Here is a 22719-nt window from a genome sequence, read left to right on the forward strand (position 1 = left end):
TGACTGTTTGCTGACACTTTTTTTTTTTTTACAACGACAACACACACTGATTTACTTTTCTTGTCTACATTATCCCCCGTTTCGCACACAACAAACACTGCACTTAAGAGAAATCAGCAAAGGGTGAAACAATTAATGTGACCACGATGTTCAACATGTTTTCATCAAGTTTTAATAGTGTCAGCCAGCAAAAATCAGGGTAGATCTTACTCAAGTGACATCCATATGCAAAACCTTACAGTACAGCATTCTGTTTACCGCCTATCAGCCAACACATTAAGCAACACCATGCCCATACACAAAAATAATGCCTTTAATTAATTAGATTGCTGATGATGATGCTGATTACATACTGCAATATGCTTTCTATAGCTGTACAATTTAGTCAAGATAGATCCAGATCATGAGTTGCGTGCACATTTTATGAGCAGCTTTGCATTTACATGCAGTTACATGTGATGTTAAACTGGAATTGAGTGTTAAAGCATGCATTCTTAACAGACTCTGCCTGCCACTTATTTTCTACAAAAAATCTATGAACATCATATTAAATCACTCCCTTCTGTGATAAATAACCAAGTGCTGAATCTTGACCAACATACTGTCACAATCAGTACTGGTACATTCAAATACAAACCAGACATTTGCGTGAGCATGCCAATTTGTACGTATAAAGAACAGTGCAAAACACAAAATTCATTCCTGAGACTAGTCAGTAATTAGTCCCTTCATAACCTTCTGATTTTCATCACTTTAAGTGTCACATTTTGCTCTCCTTACCACTCATTGGACAATATTATAACAGGAAAAATGTGTGATATATCTACAGCAAGATGTATTATGATTCATCAATATCAGCAACACAAGACACTTGGACAAACAATATGTGCTCATTTGGTCAAGAAAAAAAAAAAGAAATATGGCATTCAGTGGAATTTTTAGCTGCACATACTTTAAATGCTTGGTTCTGAAAACAACCTGACACATGAATACTACAGTGCTAATAGAAATCGAAGAGCTCTTCGTACAGATTTGTACAAAATGACAAACCTTTTTAGACATGTTAATTCCCTCTGCCGTCAAAGGCTGTCATATAGCGGTAAAGATGAGGTCCTTTGCTTGAATGCTTTTGAAATAAAAGTCAAGTGCAAAATAAAAAGGCTTTTCAATTCTTAAATGTTTCCCATTGTTTGCTGTAGAGTGCTTGTCTAAAGAGAGCGCGTCTCCACCTCAATCTTCTCCTCTGACTGTGATGATTCGGCTTCCTGGTGGCTGACGTTTGGCCGCACCGTCACCAGCGGACCGCCGCCATAGATAGAGTGGAGGAAGTTCCACGTCTCTTCAGAGATCTGCCCCGAGTCAGCTCCTGCAGGGTCAGTTCAAGCACACACACTTAAATATCACAAATATCTGCATAGTACTGCATATCTACTGCAATCTGCAGAGGCTCTACAATACTTGCCCTAAGAAAAAGGATTTTGTTCTTTACAGGATCATCCTGATTTCATTAGTTTATATTTTCAGTTTACTTATGTCATGCTTCTTACAATCCCTAAATACAGATTAAAAACAACACTTTTCTGCAGTATAAAAGCAGAGAAATAAAAAGACAATATGACAATGATAATAGTAAAAGTACCTTGTTTGAGCGTTAAATGGCCGTTCTTGTTTACTGTAATCTTGGAATTATCAATGGGTCCTGGTGGATCTTAAAAGATGAAAAAAAAAAAAATCACTTAGTTGTGGTAATTATATAGAGCAGTAATATCAATGCCTATTTATTCAAGATATATTCTCATGCCTAATTGTTTCAAAGAGCAATGACGTTAAAATGTCAAATGTTTTTGTCACACTATGAAAAGCAATTTCTGCACCCCACTTGCTACAGAGAGAAACAAATATTAGAGGAGCAGAAGTCAGAGGAAAACAGACGTTTGCAGACGTGCCAGATGTAAGCTGTTATAAATAGATATGACAATACAAAGCAAGAGAAGAAAAAAAATGAGAACACGTGAAATGAAAAAGAAATACAGTTTGACGCTACACTTTGCTGTAGCAGGAGGGAAACTTGACTCGGGGGACTAAAGCAAACTCTTTGAAGATAAATCAAGACAAGAAATGGGACTTCACAGTTTCTTTTGAACACGAGCAGCTTTTCCTAACAAGAGGATGTCCTATTTAAAATAGTTTATTGTTTGGCATATTTTCTTGTCCATAAAAATTTATAGATGTGTGACATGTGCCATTCATGAAATAAGATAAATTTAAATCAGACAAAACTCACACCAGCTTTTCCATGAAAAATCATAACCAATCACCAGATACCAAATATGAGACGCAACGGTTAAGTGGGATAGATGTAGCTTTTTAATAAGACATTTAAACCAGACTGGGGGTGGAAAGGCAAGACTTCTGTCCAATTACCATTGTCTTTTCCTTTGACAAAGCCCTCCCACTCACGAAACCACTGCATGCTGATGCAGTATATGACCACTGGAGACTCCTCCTCCTGGAACGCCTTGTTCAGCTACAGAGAGGGAGCAGAAGGAGGCAAGGGGGAGAGGAAATGGGGGAGGAGTGAGCGGTAGAGACAAGAGGGAGGAGAAAGGACACAAACAGATGGGGAGGAGAAATGGGGAGGGGGGTTGGGTGGTTGGGTGTGGGGTGGGAGACAAAAAAAAAAAGAAGTGAGGATAAAAGGATTGAGAGGAGAGGAAATGGAAAAAAACCTAATCAATTCTCTCTGGTAGTTATTCCAATTAGAAGACAGTCTTAACACAACACTGCACCAATTTTCATCTTTCTTGGAAATGACACAATCCCTGCTCTTCTTGTTAGCTTACTGAGGCTAATAACAGGTGCATCTGTCCCAGTGCATTAATGACAAGGCTTTCATCAGGCTCACACCTCTCATCTCCTGCTGGGTGAGGAGCACCAACACATGCAGCCTATCAACTGGTTAAACAGATTGGAAAATGAATATAGGCTGCACACAGGCTCACTGACACACAATGCATTATCACTCACACTATTTCTTTTTTTTTTTTTTTTACTGTATCTGACTAAAGCTGGTCCTCATTACCTACTGCTCGTGGTTTTGCTGGTGAACGTACGGTTTACGAGGCTTACCCGGACAAACATGTCCAGCTCTGACTTGCGCCGTTTCTCCAGTTTCTCTATCTCAGTCTGGCACGTGTGGCAAACATACAGGTGGTTGACAGCTGGTCCCCCTCCATACCTGCAGGGGAGCAGCCCACGTGAACTCACACATTAAAATAAACAGTACAAAATAAATGATAATACACTTCTGAGAAAAAGTGGTGAATAAGAGATCTGAAAACATATTTAATCAATCTCTCAGCCAGTCTGTCTACTGTATGTACCTGCTGTAAAGGTGATCCCACACGTTCTGTGGCAGCATTATCACCAGGTCATCGATGAATGTGGCTTTGTTGGGTGGCACACCTGACGAAACACATCGAAACATCCATCACACATTAACAATGTAACATTTTAAAGGTAATAATAGTGATTCAAGACGTCACATAAAATACAGATCAGTGTTGGAAATATTGTTACTGGCATTATGTTAAATAGGCAAAAATATGTCAAACTCACAGCTCAAATTGTGTAACCTCTCCAATCAAACATCCAGCCCCCCCTCACTCTTTTCCCCGAACCCCTGTACCCATCATCAGAGCAGTGGTTCCCAACCCAAGAAGAATCTGAGGGGTCACAAAATTATTAAAGGGATCAAACAGAAAAGAAAGTTCTGTCTCGCAAAACTGTTCTCCCATTTTTTGCTTTTCCTTGTGAATTATTTTGGGCATTATCCCCCTTTTCATGCCTCTAAAACTCTTTGAATGAAGCAATCTGAGGAGGAACAATCACTCTTGTTTCCACACTGAAGCCATAACCTGTGACAAAAGGGTCACAAGTACACGTTGCCACATTTTAAAGGGTCACAAGACAAAAGAGGTTGGAATCCACTGTGTCAGAGGACAGACAGCTTTTTCTTCATTTCAGTGAGGATTTCAAATCTTGTCCTTTCCTCATCCTTGAAGCTAGATTACTCTAATCCTGCTCCAACATTATATTTCTGAAATGATTTATATATTATAGCTAAATCTGACTAATTCAAAACCAAAAGAAATTAGTATCCAGAGTTGATAGAGAGGATCCTTCATTTTTAGTGTAACCACAGCAGTGTATTTAAGTAGATTGGTGAATGGTAAAATTAGCAACTGGATTTATCAAGTGAGACAGATATGGTGTCCTCAAACATAACATTCACAGAATTCCAGCTGAAATAGTCTACTTGCTTTTTTAATGTTATGTTTATATCACAAAATATGAGGGATCCTAGAATCATAAGAAAGACAAGAAAGACTGGCAGTATGAGCAGAATGTGTGCATACAGAAAAGCTGCTTCAACACAGGGGACGGTGACAAGATAAGCTGATGAACTGTAGAATAAAAAGTGATGCTAAAAGGCTAAAATTCTAAAAATTCATATTAGTCATTCAGTGTAGCAGGTCCTTAAATTCTTTATATTAAACTTATTCAACATCTGATAAGCTTATATAAAAAATAAACAAATCAAATCAAATTATTGTTTGTTTTTTGGACTATTTCCTCTTGAAAAACTTAAAGCCAACAAGTTTTGGCCCTTTATTTGAAAAATCTCCGTTAATAAAAGGCTTTGCATACCGTATCTAATTATCCACTTCTGATGACACCCTTGGCGATGAATAGGAAAGTGAACATAAGGAAGGAGGAAACAACCTGTAGTTGCTTATTTACACCATTCACACATTCTTTACAGCCACTGTAGCCTAACAGCGTTATCATAAATTTACATTTTTCCCACTCAATCTTCAATTCCACAATTTCCAGCATGAATAGAGGAGAGAAAAGAAAACAGCTTGATTGGCACAAACCCTTTAAGAATCCTTCCCTCTTTGCTACAAAAAGGAGAAAGACGGATCCTCTGTACAAAGAGATGTAAAACCCCCTTTTGAAGTCTGCTATGTTGTGAAGGGAATACTCTGCAGTCTTTGTCAAAGTCAAAAATCCCCAGCAAAGATGAAAGCAAAAGCTTTGTGAAGGGAGGGCAGAGCACAGCTTTTCCTCTAACTGTTTGGACACAGGGCAAAGAAAAGGATTCCTGTTCAGAGACGCTTTGACCTCTGGGTGGTTTCGGAAAGAAAATGATTGCCACTGTACGTACCTCCATGCGAACACAGGAAGTCATCATTGGAAATTGGCCCCGGCTCAGCAAAGGTCTTGAACTTGTTAAGCCACTGGCGGGAGATGTAGAACTGCAGAAGGCTGGGCTCCATCATGCTGAATAAACCCGACACCCTCCTACGTTCTTTCACTGCGTCCTCGTTGCTCTTTCTGTGACAGGAACAGACCAATCAACAGTAATCAACAATAAGATGTGAGTAATGGATATCAAAGCAGCACAGGGGATCTTGAAATGTTACCGGGGAGACTGTGGTCACCATGTGATGACTTACTTATAGAAGAGCACATAAGCTTCGGCATTCTGGACGCAGGATTCAGACACCTCGGTCACACTTTGGTCATCGAATTCATACCACAGATTGTTTACATCGTTCCTGCAGTAGGCTATGTAGTGGCCGCCTGGAATCAGACAGAGGGATGTGTTAGAGCAGCATTCATAAACCTAACAAGTGCATGTGAAATTTCCCTACAGGCTAATGAATGCAGGACGCTCATATGTGCCAAATGATGGCAGATGCACCAGTCTGTTGCAGAAAGGGGAGGGGAGCGTGCCCACTCACTGCTGGCAGTGCCGTGGTGACAGATGACTGACAGCAGGTCATAGTTGGTGGTCTGGGCGGAGCTGTCTTTGGCCAGAAAAGGCTGCAGGTCCAGGCCCTCGAGCGGGAAAGAGACGTGGGTGCTTATCTTCGTGGAGAACATCAGTTCGTGTCTGAAGCGCTTCAAGTGGATGCACAGGATCTGGAGCAAACGGAACAAACAAAGATGTTTTATTTTAGAAACCAGGTGTGTGAAAAAACTGAGATTTATTCATGATATTAAGTCCAAGAGCTGGCATACCTCTGGCAAACTTTGCATTTTACAAAACTTGACTCCATTTCGTAATCTAAGAGGAAAAAAGATAAAGAAAGATGGGCGATCATTAGAGTTTGTTTTCTGTTTTTACTGTGAAATCAGTAGGTCAGCTCAATGTTCATCCCGTACTCACTTCTTGCATTTTTCACAGCTGTACATGTTGTCTCCTAGAAAACAACAAACACAGTTATTGAGGCATCAACCTGAGTGTTTGTGTTAGTAGAACAGATTCACACCCACATGCTTACCCTTTAGTTCATCTCTGGCAAAGAAAGCTGCAAGACAGTCTTGTAGCGTAACCACCGGACCCCAGAACCAACTAAATATGGAAACAGACACAAGAGGATTTTCATTTTGAACCAAAAAAAGCAAAGAGCTACTGATGCCTGGTGTGAAATTGTAAGTAAATATAGTGCTGCTATTACACACAAACACACACACACACCTCTTGATGTATTCCATGACAAAAGCAATCCAGCCCTGTGGTGCATAAGCTTCTCCACAGGAGCCTGCTTTTACCATGGAGGTCTGGTGGGTGGAGGAGTGGAGCTTGGCCAGGTCTTCCTTCCCCGGGATGGGCAACGAGATATCCTGGAAGTTCTCCAGGGTTACAGACACCTGCCAGACAGAGAACACACACAGAGGAAAGATTCATCTAAGGAGAACCACAGGGAAAAAGCCATGTTTCAAAAAAGGTATTTATATAGTTTAAGGATTAGTGACTTTGTTGTGGAATATTACTGTCATATGTGGCATGAAAGAGGGTCAACAAATACTCCAACAGTGCATAGGAACATCAGAACTGAGCCACAAAACAGACTGTCCAGAATATTCCTTTTTTTGGGGGGGCCTTGAAATGACTGAATGTCTTCTCTACTTCTGTTGCTCTCACACTCTCAGAAATCCTGTTATCTTTATACAGAACTAACCCGATCGCAGGTGAGGCACTGAACTGAGCTGACTATGGTCCCGTCGAACACATCTGAGATGACACTGCGGTATTTCTTCTGACGCTTGTTCTTTGGTGGAGAGAAGGTGGTCACTGCTGTGGGACAGCAGAGAGAAAAGAGAAACGTCAGGAAAGTGCTTCACAGTATGTCTGCAGAGACAGATGAAGGATTCAACTAAACTAGAAAAACTCTGACTTTTTAAACTTTCAATCTACATGTGACTGTGTCTGATTATTTTACCTTTCTTGTGTGCAGGATTTAGGCTGGGCCAGCCCGAGGCAGCTTTGGGCGGGCTGCTGGACATTTTAGGAATGTGTCCCTCCATCGGGACTGGACTCTGTGGTCTTGTGATGTTGGACATTTGGATGTCAGGGAATGAATCTAGAGGGCAGCAGGCAAAATATTCCATATAATACATTATAATAAAGTAAATATGAGGTTGAATATGAAAAAAAAAGTCAGATACACACAATTACCTGATGTTCTGCCCTGAACCTTGATGGCTCCCTGGCTGCTGATAATGGGTGTCGTCTCAGTGGTGGTGTCAACGTCTTTGTCCACGTCCCCTCCAGAGTTTCCACCCATAACACCGTGAACTCCGGCGCGATAAAGGTCATTAATCATGTTCTTCTCTTTCTGCCACTCCCTGTTGGCCTGGATCTCATCTTGCTCGGGAATCAGCATCTCGGCCTCGTTGGTGACGTCCATGTGCACGTTCCCGCCCTGCACCTCGTTGTCGGCCCGCTCGCTGCTGCCGCAGGACTCGCAGGACTGGAAGTCGTTGTCTGACTGGCTGTGGTTGTCCTCCTCGGGGCTGTCGTCCACTGTGATGGCGCTGGACTGGTCGTAGGGCTCGGGCAGCGGCTCCTTCAGCTCCTCGTGAAGCTGATCCATCAAGCAGCGCAGAAACTCCTGGGAGTCCTGGAGATCGCAAAAAGATTCACTTTCATCTAAATGTTAGTTGAGGCAGCACATCAGTTCTAACCAGTTATAAATCTAGATTTTTTTGCAGTTATTTTGGTCAGAGTTTTCCATGAGAGAAATAGCTAATTTCCTCTCCCCGAATAGAACATTAAAATATAATACATCACTAATTCTTCCTAAATAAAATCGAGCCTGACAGACGCAGCACAGATTTCCCAGAGCTAATTTTTCCCCAAATTACAAACAACAACTGCTTCACCTCGTTTATCCCAATTCTGCATCACAAAACCTGAGACCAAATGCTCATGAATGTGTAATCAAACTTAATGAACCTCAGACACCCAATCTCCCTCTCTAGCCAGATGAACTCTTCTCTCCCAGGACCTGGAATGTTAACCTCATTCATAGCAATGCTAATTTCGAGGCTGCGCAGCCCAGCGTGGCGTGACAAATGAATATTCCTCAGTTTCCTCCTCTGAATAAACACTGGCAAGCTGAGAGGAAACAGGCCCTTTTATCGTTTCTCCATTCAGGCATATAAATCCCTTATTTACAGACACTGGACAAAGACAAGACGCGCTTCAATAAAACACTCTTCGAAAATCCTTTACATGTATAGCGCATGAATCTTTTCATTCAAGCACCTCCTGGGATCAAATCGAGCAACTTACCTTTAGCTTTAATGTGAGCATTTGTGTGTGAATGAAAGTCTGCAGCTCTGGGTTAATAATTGCGAAGCAGAGGATTCAGTTTATCTGGCTGAGTGATTTGAGCTGGAGCTAAAGTAATTTCTGTGAAGAAATGAGCATTGAGGGTTATGGAGTGGAAGAGGAGAAAAAGGAGAGGCTGTATAATATCTGGGACAACTTTATAGTCTGGGCATCAGACCCATAATAACCTCATCTCAGCACAAAGTCAAACTCTGACAGAAATTCTCAAGCACAGAGTAAAGGTTTTTGTGACATGTTTGTGTTTCACACTAGACCTACTGTATTTCAGTGTAATCACAGCAAACACAAGCCAACGCATGACCCACACATCTCTGAACGCACCGAGGCGCCCAAACATCATTACAGATATGAGGACATCCCACAAACTGTACAGTGAAACCAATTCAACCTCATTATATATTTTATTTTACATTCAGATTTCATTTGCAAGAAGCAGTTTTATAAATATATCACTGGAACAAAGTCGCAAACAGCATCTCAAGTGTATTCATCTTGTTTTTATATGATGAATATGCACATGTTTCACCATCTGGGGCGACTCACCTGCTGAGAATATCCTCTGAACATGGGGTTTATGGCTTTGATCCCCTGAAACAAGTTGGTTGGGACCACGTAGGAGGGTCTGCAACATGAGAGGACATGGCCTCTTTAACAGAGCATTATACATACACTGTACCTTCATAAAGTTTAACATCATGTGGAGTGGAAAATGAATACTAGCCTCTACAGACATGTGAACTTCTACTACAACCTGGATCATAGTCTAAACACCACATTTGGCTCAGCACTGAATTTTGAAGTGAGCCGCAGGAAAAACGTTTGTGTTCTCTAAGAAAAAAAGAAGAGATGCCGACCTGTTCTTGTGCCACAGGTCTGACACTAGCTTCTGGTAGCTTTTGCAGAGTGCAGGTTTCTTGTCCGTCCTCACCAGGGCACCACATTCAAGGAAGAACTGTGTCAAAGGCGGGCTGCAGTGGATAGAGTGATAATATATCACATGGGGGGGACTGAACAAGCTTTTTCTGAATATATGTATTTAACAGAGGAGTTGTTACGTGATTACAGTTTCCAGATCTTGCGACTTGCAATTCTCAAAAAACCTTCATCTAAGTCTGAGAAAACTAGCTATAATTTGGTGAAGATTGTGTTATATTATCATAATCTGTTCTGTTTGTTTGATACCTTAAAATCTGCAAGTCATTTTAGGTTGAGTGTGTTTTTGCCTTCATATTCAGAGAGAGTTCACACAAAGCAGAAAAATACTGAAGAGGAAAGGAGATCCGGAGAGTGCAGTATTTCTACATTATGCCATCTTCTGCCTGCATTTTTGATTCATTCTATTTCATTAAATTCATGTTTTACTTCCAGAGTGATATCACAAATTCCCAGAGGTACTAGCTCATGCAGGAAAACTCCCCCCACAGCTGAGAGTTGAAGGACATTGGAAACAGCTGAAAAGGAAAAAAAAAACAGCTGAGGAGATTTCTTTTTTTTTTTTTTTTTTTTTTTTGATGGATACAGAATTGACAGGAATTTGCAAGAAAGAGACAAACTACAGGATGAACAAGGCATGGAGCGTGTTTTTTACCCTTGGCAAGAGAAAAGTCCTTCAAACTGAATAATGACCCGGCAGAGGCTGAAATAATCAGCGTTCACACAAACAGACATCAAAGGAAAAGTTTCCGAAACGCTCCCTCCTTCTGCAGCTGCATGACTCAGTTCCTCCTATTTCTGGAATGTGATTTAGATTGCAAATTTTGACCCACATCTTTTTTTTTTCCATTTTGACTTGTATCCAGACTAGGCATCATCAGTTTAATTTAAAAGTTTACCAGCCCCGGGGTAGAAAAAGGTACAAGATGAAAAGTAAGTAACAACACAGCCTTGGGCTCTGCTGCAGAGTCTTAATTCAAGTGACCTCACCAACAATCCAATCAGAAAGAATGAATCAGAAGTATTGGCAATTCAATTTACAATGTCAAAATGGGAGAGAAACAGTAAAGGGAGACACAAAAAGAGATGTGGTGGTAAAGGGGAAGAAAACAGGAGAAAGGGCAGAGCAGACAGGGAAAGAGTCGGTGTTCATTTGTAACAGAAGACCCTACTGGGATCCACTAAAGGCCATTTCTGCCGTCTCAAATGGTGCACTGCAGCAATTTCACTCAGCCTTCGTGCTCCCAAATAAGCATAGCCTTGGTCGTTTCTCACAGTCAACAAGGAGCAGGCAGGCAGGGAATACAACAGCAAATGGCTACTGAAAAGAAGCGTGCTCAAAGTGTGAGTAATGAGTAGAAAGTAACATGAAGGGAAAAAAAAAATACAGATGCAGTGTCAGAGAGAGGTGATGTGGGGTAGGCATGTTAGACAGGGGGGCAAGGTCTCACCAGTTGGACAGGGCCTGGAGGGCAGCGTTCATGTAGCAGGTGTTGCCTATGTTCTTCAGCCCCGTCAAGCCTGAGGGAGAGAGAACACAGCCGGGACATTAAACCCAGCCACTCATCAGACACTTGTAAATTTTGAAGCAGCCGCAACAACGCCTCTGCATTGTTAAGGAGACCCATTCCATTTCTGAATGAATATTTTATAGCAGGGGCAGAAAAAGTGGCTACCTGGTGTATTTTAAATCAGCTCCAATGGCCGATGGACTCAAATGTTATTTTGAGTCAGCGCAAATCAGAGATAACATAATCATCATCATCTTCTGCAGGGGTTGTAAAGTCTGACACTGTAGGACACCCCTTAGACAGAAATGAAGACTGCTGCCCCACCCGTCCACAACACAATTCAGTTAATATTCATGGATTCTCTCACTCCTACTATTATATTTATAGAAGGTATAATGTCGGTTAGTCAGCTACAAGCTAAAACCTGGCCCTGTTTTTTTTTTTTTTGCCTATATTTGTTGACATTTTTCTATTAAAAGTATATTGCATCAGCTATTATGGATGTACAGACAGTTATCACTGGATCACTCTTCAGAACTTGATGAATTCCAGGCTAATTCTGGAGTAGTAAGGAGCATCTGTGCTGTGATTTCTGGACAGATGAACATCAGGAATAATGGTATTTTCAGAAAGGGAGTGTCATACTTAATCTTAGTGTATGTGTATCATGTCTATGTGTTCAAATTTAACTCAGTTATGACTCTGCAAGAACCAGCAGTCAGTCTGAAGTACGTTCATTGGCACCATGAGGTGTTGGTCACCTCCACTGCTGTTTGTAAGCGAGCCAAATCAGCCAAACTACAATAACTACATCCCCAGAGGAACAAGTCACGCACCTGTCCCTTTCACCTCACACAGCATCTTTGCCTCCCGTCTCTCCCTCCCTGCGCCGTCCCTGCAACTCTCCCTCACTCTGTTGAGGAGGTGCAACTCACAGCTTGAGAACCTCTGGTCTTATATGATTAGACCTGTTCCGCAGACGTTACTCTCACAAAGCCTAATTACTCCGCCTCCTAATCATATGATCTGTATTCGTGACAAAAATAACCGAAGCGATGACTGGTGCCAAAGCATGAGCTGCACCTCAGGAGGTTTAACATGGCATATGCCATTTGGTGGAGCCCGTGTGTGTGTCTCACTGTGTTTCACTGAGTGAAAAGATTATTTGCATTGGTGGCTCCCGTTTGACTGAAGCACTCAGTGTGAGCTGCACAGAAGCAGCCTGTAGTGCTGCTTAGGGGCCACGTATGGCTTTCTACTGCCCATATGTTTGCGGTGTGTCCAGCAGCATTGGTTCAAGTCGGCTCTACGGGACAAACTATTTCAGTACTAGCTGTTTGTCTCTCTGATGATGTTTCCAGATGCTGACGCAGCCTTTGTGGTGCGTTCAAGTACTAACCTTTAACAGAAGACTCAAGGCGGAGTGAGGCCACACATCAGCCGGGGTTCGTACTTTGAAGTCTGCTTGGTGCGTCAGGGTCTTTAAAAACGTTCGTGTTGATGAACTCATTACCTGCTCTTCTTAATTCCAATCACAAGCTTCTCTTTGAACTAAACAAACTGCTGATTACTGAGCTCCGCTGTGTGAGGTGTTCATTTTTTTTTTTTTTGTCATACCTAGATTAAGAGGTGTTACATTGAATTATTTTACTTCAAAAGTTTATGATTTTCATTATTAAAATGACAATATAGGAAAATATGTCTGCTGCGGCAGATCTGAAAAATACACTTAAGTGCATGAATGCTTCATTTACAATATTTAGACTTTTATTTCCCCAATATAATCACTGACCTTGTAGCAGTTATTTGTGGGAAAAACGTGCATTATGCTTACACTGCATTTCTGTGACTGGACTGCAATTACCAGTGTCTCTAAAGGGAGAAGTTTGTTTTTAACATCTAATAGTTTATTTATATGGATATAATTTTGATTGACTTTTATACCTTCCTAAAATCAACTAATTATTTGTGGCGTCCATGTTGTGACGGGATGAACACTGACCTCTGGCTCGCAGGTCATCCTCTTCCTCTGTCTCCATGTCCAGGTCTTCACAGCCTCCATTAGGGGGCATTCTCAGAGAGGTTGGGCTCCCAGGGGCCCTGCTGGTTTCCTGGAGGAACAGCACAGCAGACACCAACCTCATCGTAAAAAGTCTTGTCTAGTAAATGAGTAACTATGCAATTTGACTTGGAGTTCAAACTGTAGCTCAGGATCGACTGGTGGAATTTATTTATCAGTATGACAAGAGAGTGCATGGTTATGTAAGTGAACGATAATGTGATAAGATGTAATGTAAAGTTGTCTATTCAAACAACACAGTCTGGCAAATCGATGACATTCATGATGTTTTTCATTTCTGTTCAACTTTACAACTTTTCCTCATTTTGCTGTATCATCAAACCTGCTTTATGACTCAGCAGCTCTGCAACTGTATCCGTAAGCTGGAAGGGAAATCTTGTGTAATAAAACATGATGACAAATAGGCGGCAGCCTGCTCTCACCTGACCAATGCTCTGTGAAGAGGGGAGGGGTTTGCTGTTGGCGTGGGGCGAGTGAGGACCTAGCTTACGCTCCAGGAAAACCTCCTTGCCGCAGGCGTAGCACCACACTCGAAGCGTGGTCAGGTTCACTGTCAGGTTGTGTCGTGTCTCCTGAAGATGTTAAAGAACAAAACATTTAGTGGACAGACACTGAAGTGTTAACGTTTCTCCAGGAACAGCTGACAGAGCACATGTGTGTTCTGTTATTGACAAGATGCTTTGTAATCTTCAACACAATCTACCAATCAGCATCTCGTTAGTAAATCTACATGTTGCTTTTGCTCTTATATAACAAATACAGGCGTGCCTGCTGGTGGTGCGTCTCTAAGTCTGAGGTGTACAAACTACACTAATATGAAGAATTCTGGCACAATTAACAGTCCAACTGAAATAAGCATTTTCACTCAAGCATAATGCAACTTTTCAGCCCAAATACTGTCTCATATTTCAGACTGTCTCTGTGATTTGACACTGATAGCAGCATAGAAGAAATATATAAAGAAATCCTCAGACAGTTGCAGAGGACTAACTAAATTAAAAAAAACTAAAATTAAAAAAAGAGAAAATCTGCAACATATATCAACCTCAATCTCCAAACAAACCAGTTAATTTGCTTTTACTCTGATTGTTGTTTTTTTTAAATATTGCAGGTCTCATAAATTTGCCATCTATATCACCTAAACAAGGTATTGAGGCTGCAATTACCAATATTTTTATTGAATATCTGCAGATTTCTGTCAATTAATAATTTGGTTCATAAAATGTCAGACAATGGTTGAAAAATGTCCATCTCAATTTGCTATTTTATATTTTCAAATTGCTTGTTTTATTTGACCAAATGTCCAACACTCAAAGATGTTCACTTTACTATCACATCAGCCAAAGAAAAGCTGCAAATCCTCACAACCTTACACACTAGAACAAGGTCATTTTGTGTGTTGTACATCTCCAACTATTAGCAAAGAGAAACCAAATCGAAATCTATAAAATCATGGCATGGGTGGGGCAGCTGTCTTGATTCTCCATTGATTTTCTTTTCTTTCTTGTTATTTATAAAGTTGATACTTGAGAAGCTGAAATTAAAACTAACACTTACTTCCCTTTTTATGAGAGCGCTTGTGGGTAAACAAAATAAACCTTCTAATTCTCTCAAATATAAAAAAAAGCAGTGCAGTGTTGAACCGTACACAGATTTTGGCCACCTCACAAAACATTTAACCACATCCAGATATGAGACTGAATCTAGACATCTCAGGTTACAGGTGGAGGGAGAGGCAGTTGGGGCTGCAGCAGGTCCAGACTTCTGCTGCTGTGGAAACATGGCCGAGTTCTGCTGACCCACTGCTGCTCTGACAAACACCAGCAGACTGGCAGGTTGACAGGAGACTGAACGTGAGCAGCTGCTGACCAGAAGACTCTGCATTATTCATCAGGGCTGTGTAAGCCTTCACACAGCGGGGCAGAGCCGAGCGGAGCAGAGGTGGAAGAGGGAACACGCCAGGCTGAGCACGACCATCAGACTACACCGTTTAAATCATTTATGAAGGGTAGGGTAGCAGGTAGGGCATTAATAACGAGCTGGATTTGTGGGGCTCACAAGATGTTTTTCCAACCCACATCATTTTTTGTTTTGTAGTTGAGACTGTTATATACTGTTACTGTTATGGCATGTCAGTTGGTCTTATCATGTGCTCAACATCGTAACTTCAACATATTCATACAAAGCAAATCCTTAATGTTGGTAGTGCAGACACTGACACACAATGAGAGCCTGTGTCCACAGGCAGCATCGAGTTTCTACACAAATCTGATCAAGTTCAGCGCTGACAGTGCTGAACATCCTGTACATCTGTTTTTTCTGCTTCTCTCACTTTCAGAACATACAGAGCTTTTCAATGTCACTTCTCTCTCACCAACCAATCCAAATCAAGAAGGGGACAGGGCTTACTATATCAACGCTCTCAATGATGTCACAAATAGCAGAGGAAAAAACTGTTAAACTGTAAATAACTGGGTTGTCAGTGACAGCCAGGAACACTGCAGGGATGCAGAAGTGCTAAAAGATGATTTTTGTCACCTAAAGGAAATAATTGATCTGACAGCATCTCATATCATGCTCCCAAATATTTTGGCCAGAATTTACAATGTAAAAACATTTATGTGAGTGGATTTCCAATATTTGCCCAAATGCATCTGAAAGTGGGGAATTGATCAGCACATTTAGTATTTTAAAAGAAACACAAGAAGCCTGGGAGCAGCTGTAAGACTGTGGTGGCCTTACAATCCTTTCTCTGCAAAATAAGATGGATTTCCACAGTTTACTCTTGACTGAATTTGCTTCAGAAGTCCTTTTTGGTGCATAATGCTGTTTGAAATATGATCTATGTGTAAACACTAATTAAATGTCCAATTTTGTTGCCGAAAGCACACACAGAAGTGGAGCTTCAACTTAGAACGAAATTAGCTGACCGAGCTGTAACTTTTAACTCCACACGATTCGCTCTTATTTACTCATAATATTTATGTTCGCATTGAGCCCTCATTCATACATGACTGTATCTGCTCCGATCCAGCAGCAGCAGTTTCTCTCATTGCATAGTCAAGAGATTAGAATGCCCCCCCCCCCCCAGGGCCTCCAGAGCACTAATTAAGCATGGCCCTCTTTCTTACAAGATTTAAAGATGGCTGCTGCTGGAAAAACACAAAAGGCAGCCCAGTGAGCTACACAGACTGATGTCCCAGATACAAGGCAGCAGATATCAAATTCACTGGTGATATCACTTAAAATCGGTCTGCTAATATTGAATTTCTTTACCAGCACGCTGTGTATCAGATATCTGTCTTTCATCTGGGAGGAGAGCTCCACTTCTGAAATGGTTTGCACTTTAACAGGCCCTCTCTCAACAAGGGATTGAGCAGCTGTACAATACGAATAACCAGAGCAAATTACATGTTTGCTTTTGTATTCCTCCTTCTCTCCTTCTAACCCCACTTGGCCCTTGCGTGCTGGAGGAAAAGCCTTAGTCAACACTGAGAACACTGCAGGCTGAGTAAAGCCTCAGAGCAGCGAGGAGGGGCAGATACTGTAACCATGGAACTGACAGTACTGGTGAATCTCTCCCACTTCCCAGGGGAATGGCAATTAATAATGGATGATCCACTGCTGAAACTGCACTGAATGTGGAGATGTAGGCAGACCGAACAGGCTTGGTGGTTTTAACAATGCATGCACTTCAAAAGCTAAAGGGTGCACGTGCAGGTTTGTTTGATGATGGAGAATAAAATGTAATAAAAAAATAAAAAATAAAAAAAAAGCAGTGCTGGAGGCAGTTCTCTTCCAAGTCATGGCTACTGGGACTACGAAGTCATATTCCTGTCCTGGACTGCCATCTGTGCCTCCTGTGCTTTTCTTCTGACATTTCCACTCCTCTTTGTGTTAAATCTTTTTTTTGAAATTCAACATCACAGTCAAGACTTCCCCACTTTTCAGTCCTATCCCTGTCTCTCTCGTTTCTGTGCATTAATTATAATTTCCAAGCTGAGATCTCTTACCTGCGAGTGGACAGTGCTGTGGTCAGTGTGAGATTCTCCACATCCTACATACGCACAGCCATTCTAGAGGAAAATTTCAGACACCAAATCACATGTCTCTGGTGGGAAAAAGTGTGACAAGGTAGTTTTTCAAACTGTCAAATACTCTTTTTGTCTTACCTCCAAACATGCCCACAAGTTTGGTCCTCCAACTTTACAGTCTTGGCACTGGCCCTAGAAAAATAGGAAGACACTCAGGTAAGAGTCTGATGTTTTGAAATAAAAATCAATGAGACAGCACCAAAGTTCAAGCTGAAAAACAAAAGAAATTATGTGTTGAATTCAGACTCTTTGAAGTGATATTAAAGGTCCCATATTGTATAAAGTGAGATTTCCATGTCTTTTTTTAAAATTATAAAGCAGTTCATTATTAATACTGTAAAAGTATAAAAGTGCTCAGTCCACAGAGAAATGCACACAGCCTGTATTCAGAAACTGAGCCTTAAAATGAGCCTTCAGGACTTTCGTAACTTTGTGATGTCACAAGAAAGCAGTTGCTGCTCTCAGCCCCAAGCCTAGCCCACCAGGACTGACCATCCAATCTTGCAGGATTTGGTTTCTCTGAGTGTTTGCCTGAAATCTGCTCTATTTTTATTCCATCACTCAGAAAACAGTCAAAAGAGAGGCTCAGAGCCTCTCTTCTGATTGGCTCGCTGATCTGGTGTTGCTAGGTCTCCAAAGAGAGGTGTGAAAGAGAAGATGTAAAAATACATTGAGATTGTTTTTTGGTGCTTAAAGCTACGACTATATCTTCTTCTCTATTCCAAAACTTCAAATAAAACACCAGAAATGTGTAAAATATGGGACCTTCAAATGAGTTATTAGGAGATTATTAAGTGGTAAGTTACAAGTAGGTCAAGAGGGAGGGTCACTCACGTGGGATTTCTGAATGAGTTCCTCCTTGGTGATTTCCCCCACGCAGTCCAGGTGGGGGCAGTCGCAGCTGGACATGGGCGGCATCGCTCACCCACAGGTCTGAGAGGGAAAGACGGAGAGGAAGGAACAAGACGGTGAGATTAATAGGTAAGATCTTGCATCAGGTGACTTCCTCTTTTAAAAGAATGTTTATCAAGCCCAGATCTGACACTTGACACACTGAGAGGAGATTCAACCAAACAACAGCACAGAGGACAAGTAAAAGAGTCAGCCAACTGTAACATGAGTCATCACCACACAACATAAGTTTTCCCATGCCTGCATGACTGACAAATTCCTTTTATTATCAGCCACTGACACGCTAAGCAGCACATCACACCACGGCTGCCAACAACTCGTGGAACCAGCATTGTATGAATAGTGAGGTGATAAAGATTTTAGTCGTGACTTGGTAGAAAAATGTAGCAATGCAGCAACTATGAGATGCAGAGCAAATTAGAACAAATCTTCTGCAAACCCACATGATTAAAATCTGCTTATCGACAAAGCTCAAAACGTGTCTGTCTTCATGTGACAGTGATTTTATTCCATTTGACAGCACGAAATAAAAGGGTGGCCTACACTGAGATGACCTCGCAAATGTGCGCAAATGTGGGTCATGTGCATAATTATTATCACTGACAGCAGCATTCAAGTGGAAGACACCTCTGTTGGAGTGGGGGATAATGAGTGTCTTCACATGCCTGCTAGTATCCCAGCTGTGTGTGTCGTGCAATAAAACATCAAACCCTGGTATCAGAAACCTGAATAAGCCCTTATCCTGATTTTGACGGATCCAACTATGCAAGCTGTGACACCACAGTGGAGCCTGTGAAACTGCGGTGCGTAAATACTTCACCGTCTGCCCTGTGTGCAGGTGCATCTTCAACTACAGTTGTGCAGCACTTTTTCAATAAAACAAGAAATTGTGATGATCAATGATGTATTGACAATAAGCGGACTTCAATGAAAGTGAAAGTCGAACCAGTTATAACTCAGAGCATAAATTTTATGGTTATTCTCAGTTCCCATTACTGGTAGTCAAACAATGTTTAATCCAGCAGAGCGGTAAATGCTGCAGAGTCAAGGCAGCCAGAAAACAAACTGTGTTCATCCTCTGCTACTGTTGCTCAGTCAGTAGAGAAGGAACGGAAATGTTGAGATATTAAAAACACCAAATCACGTTACTAATGTACTAATTAGCTCTGGCTGGCAGCCCCATTTACACTAGGAAAAAAGAAGAGCACAGCTGTCCAGTTTGGTCCACAAAGGCTTGTCTCTGAGGCAGTAATCTATACAGGTATGATGGTAAACACTTTCTGCAAGTCATTTTTATACTCCCTATTCATTTGTTATACAGTGTATTGGGGTAGTGGTAGCCAAGAGGGGTACGCCCATTCTCTACAGGGATGTCAAATTCATTGAGCTATGTTAACTGACTATAACTATTGATCAGTATTTAAAATTCTGATAATACATGAAATGTCACCACTAAGATGGCCAGCTTTGTGATATACTCACAATGTTTATCCCCCAAATATTCCTTAATCCTAATTTGAGAAAAACTCTGCACCAGATTACTTAGCATTCTCTAAGACTGATTCTGTCTACTTTGATATAAAATTGGACTCTTGTTGTGCTTCTATTTTCCAGTGTGTATGAAAAGAAGAAGAAGGGCAGCCACCCAACAAGCTCTGTACATTGGTATTACAGGAAACCACTGGTGTTTCCTATAATCATGCTTCTTGAGAAGGCCACAGTCCCGTCTCCCGAACAAAAAAAAACACACACTGCCTCAGATAGCCCTTAGGGGAGCAGGGGATTTGCTTGTAGAGTGACAGAGGACAAGGGTAAGTTGGGGTCTGTCTGTCAAGTGTCCTGTTTTTGAAAAACTGCTGCATCATATCATTCCTCTCAAGTTACAAATTATACAAACACGGTTTGTATAAATGGTTTTAAGACACTTCCTCTCAGGGGAGCAGGTGCATCTGATGGAAATAAAGCACACAATTACTCTACTGCGTAACACAAATAATAGTATTAAGCTTTAATCAACCCGTTGAATTATTGCAGGAGTCACTACAGCTGTTAATAATTAATTCTTTATCTGTTGTGTCATAAATGTGTAATAACACTCATTGATCATCATGACTATTTTTGTGTTTCTGAGCAAACTCTCTCTAGCTGCAAGGCCTCTTCAATTCTAAAATTTGTAATCTCAGTGTGTCTGTCACCCACCAAAAAACTAGATCATTGAATGTGTGACCACCTTGCCCATGGCAAAGATCCTAAGTGTGTTCCTTGTTAGATGTTGCACACTGACATTTGGGCTTTTGAGGAGTGTTCAGTTGTCAGTGGCGTAATGACAGCAGATCCTAGCTCATAGCTCTTTACTGTGCTGCATGTGATTCAGCACATTTAAACCACACCGACACAGTAAAAGCCACTTGCTCGGAGTGTCGTGGCATACACCAACCTTCTCTAGAACACAACTTTGGCTTGCCAACAAACACATAAGACAGCTGACAGCTGACAAGAGCAAATGTATCGGGAAAACAAACAAGCCCGATAATGCTCAGGGGTCCAGAAATGATGCTTGTTTGCAGACACAAGGCACTGATGTATCTAGAGCTGCAATGATTAGTTCATTAATCGATGGATAGAAAAGTAGTTAGCAACTATTTTGATAATCATTTAATCATTTAAGGGGTTTCTTGCTCTTATGTTATGGTAAATTGAATATTCTGTGATTTCAACTGTTGGTTTAACAAAACAACTAGTTTAATGACATCATCCCCTGCGTTAGGATGGATGATGCATTTTTTAAAAACTTTCCACTGTTTTGTAAACCAAACTTATATTTCTGCCATGCTAATAGGAGAAAGCATACATACATCTGGTATCCTGACAGCAGGTCAACTGAGAGATCAGTATGAATACAGGAAGAAGCCAAATCTCAGTTAAGTTCATGTTCAGTCTTGCACCAGTCATTATGCCTATTTCCTCACCTAATCGCTGCCATCTGTGAGGAACATACATAAACAAACTGATAAGACTCAAGGTCAACTACAATTCTATTTGTTTTACCAGGCTCCTATAATTAACCTGAACTTTGGAGGCATCCGTTCAAAAGGTCAACAAACTCTCTGTGCCTCAGTAAACATTATTACAGCCAGTAGTACGCATCAGGATAATCAAATTAGCCGGTGGTTCCACTGTCAAGCCTCCGGCGATTACGCAAAGCTGGCGAAAGAAAGAATAACTGTTCCTACTGTTTCTCTCCCGAAACCCATCCTCACCCTTTTACTGCTTTCAAAACCGATACAATAACTGTACTACAACAATAATTCAGGAGATTTAGATCCAAACAAAGAGGTGGTACAGTCAGGGTGTGGCGTTGACCCAAACCAGGCAGTGCTCATCAAACCAATGTTTACTGCCAGATTCCGTATTATCCTTAGCTAGCCTTGAAGCTACAAACTAATAAATTAACACAGTAAAACAAAAAATAGTCAGTCCAAGTGTCCTGCTAGCACAGTTTAGCAAGCAGCCCATTAGCCATTATATTGAAACGAAACATTACCTTGTAGTGGATGTTAGGCGCGTATAAAAGGTGAAAATACTTAATTAACTGCCAAATAGTTTCGCCCAGGTTTACAGCTAAGCAGCGAGTGTAGTCTGTGATAGATAAAGACAGGGTATGTTACAGATGTTTGTGGCTTTGGCCTTGTCCACTGAGCTGTCAAAACCAGGCGAGGCGCTGACAGCGTCACAGCCTGACTAGCAATCTTTTGCTGCTAGCATTAGCCTGTTGCCTAATAACCGGTCATCTAATTCATCTTTTGTTTTGCAAGCAAGCTGTAACACCGGTAATGGCGTACAAAGCTCATTCTGGGTGGATATAGCCACATAAGATGACGGTTCGCTATTGATAACCATCTCGTCAGTAACCTGCTAGCTAATGTTAGCCAGCTAATGCTCCTGTGTTATACGATCACCGTCGGTCCCACAGTGACTGCACAACTAGCTAGCTAGCATCAAATATAAATGTTATCATCGGTTCTTACCTGCGCGGTAGTAAGAAAGAAACGCTTCTCCCGTGTGTCCAACTCTACTCGGCGTCTAAAAGACGAATTCAGTCTGTTTTTAAAGACACATTTCAAAGAGCAATCCTTCACATGAACGATACCCTCCCTGTCGCTCAGCGTGGTTGCTAACGTTACAGCCGTCTCCGCCCCTTTCCGGTTAAAAAAAAAAAAGTCATAAAACCCTCCCCATCCTACTGTAAACATCTGATTTCATGTTAATTCCCTTTACAGTTCTACAGAATTATATTTGTTTCATATCATCAATATCATATTTTTTTACAAACATTGTCAGCGACAGCAATTAAAGACTAATTATGTGACAAGACAAGCCTGGCAGATGTGTATCACAGCAATGGGACTGACATGAAACAGCCTAAATTAGTCTAAAAATAATCTGCTTTGAATAATAATTTGTGTCACATGTGGGGGG

The 22719-nt window shown here is 41.3% G+C and overlaps 1 protein-coding gene across 2 annotated transcripts; it reads right to left on the reverse strand.

The window, feature by feature from the left end:
- Positions 1-156: 156 nt before the first annotated feature.
- Positions 157-22416, reverse strand: usp33 (ubiquitin specific peptidase 33). Of its 2 annotated transcripts, none has more exons than XM_071491454.1 (24): positions 22269-22416; positions 18163-18261; positions 17407-17460; positions 17248-17310; positions 13657-13806; positions 13157-13265; positions 11095-11164; positions 9565-9678; positions 9254-9332; positions 7532-7976; positions 7296-7436; positions 7035-7150; positions 6551-6723; positions 6354-6424; positions 6239-6272; positions 6091-6136; positions 5811-5991; positions 5523-5649; positions 5231-5400; positions 3384-3465; positions 3130-3238; positions 2425-2527; positions 1640-1708; positions 157-1366 (listed from the first exon to the last, which is right to left on the reverse strand). In XM_071491454.1, exons 2-24 carry the CDS (start codon positions 18244-18246, stop codon positions 1209-1211), a joined length of 2748 nt encoding a protein of 915 aa, XP_071347555.1. In that variant the 5' UTR covers positions 18247-18261; positions 22269-22416; the 3' UTR covers positions 157-1208. The 2 variants fall into 2 exon arrangements, with proteins under 2 accessions (XP_071347555.1, XP_071347554.1); XM_071491453.1 differs by having other exon boundaries at positions 7526-7976; positions 22269-22411.
- Between the last annotated feature and the right edge of the window lie 303 nt (positions 22417-22719).

This window comes from Trachinotus anak, unplaced genomic scaffold (genome assembly GCF_046630095.1).
Source record: "Trachinotus anak isolate AG129_WGS33_773 ecotype Australia unplaced genomic scaffold, CSIRO_AGI_Tana_v1 ptg000012l, whole genome shotgun sequence".
Classification (NCBI taxonomy): Eukaryota; Metazoa; Chordata; class Actinopteri; order Carangiformes; family Carangidae; genus Trachinotus; species Trachinotus anak.

Excerpts from the sequence above, each read along its gene's own strand:
- usp33 (XM_071491453.1), bottom strand. The coding sequence starts at position 18,246 with ATGCCGCCCATGTCCAGCTGCGACTGCCCCCACCTGGACTGCGTGGGG. Across the intron at positions 17,311-17,406 it reads ACTTGTGGGCATGTTTGGAG|AATGGCTGTGCGTATGTAGG; the intron begins GTAAGACAAAAA and ends ATTTTCCTCTAG. Across the intron at positions 9,333-9,564 it reads GACCTGTGGCACAAGAACAG|ACCCTCCTACGTGGTCCCAA; the intron begins GTCGGCATCTCT and ends CTCATGTTGCAG.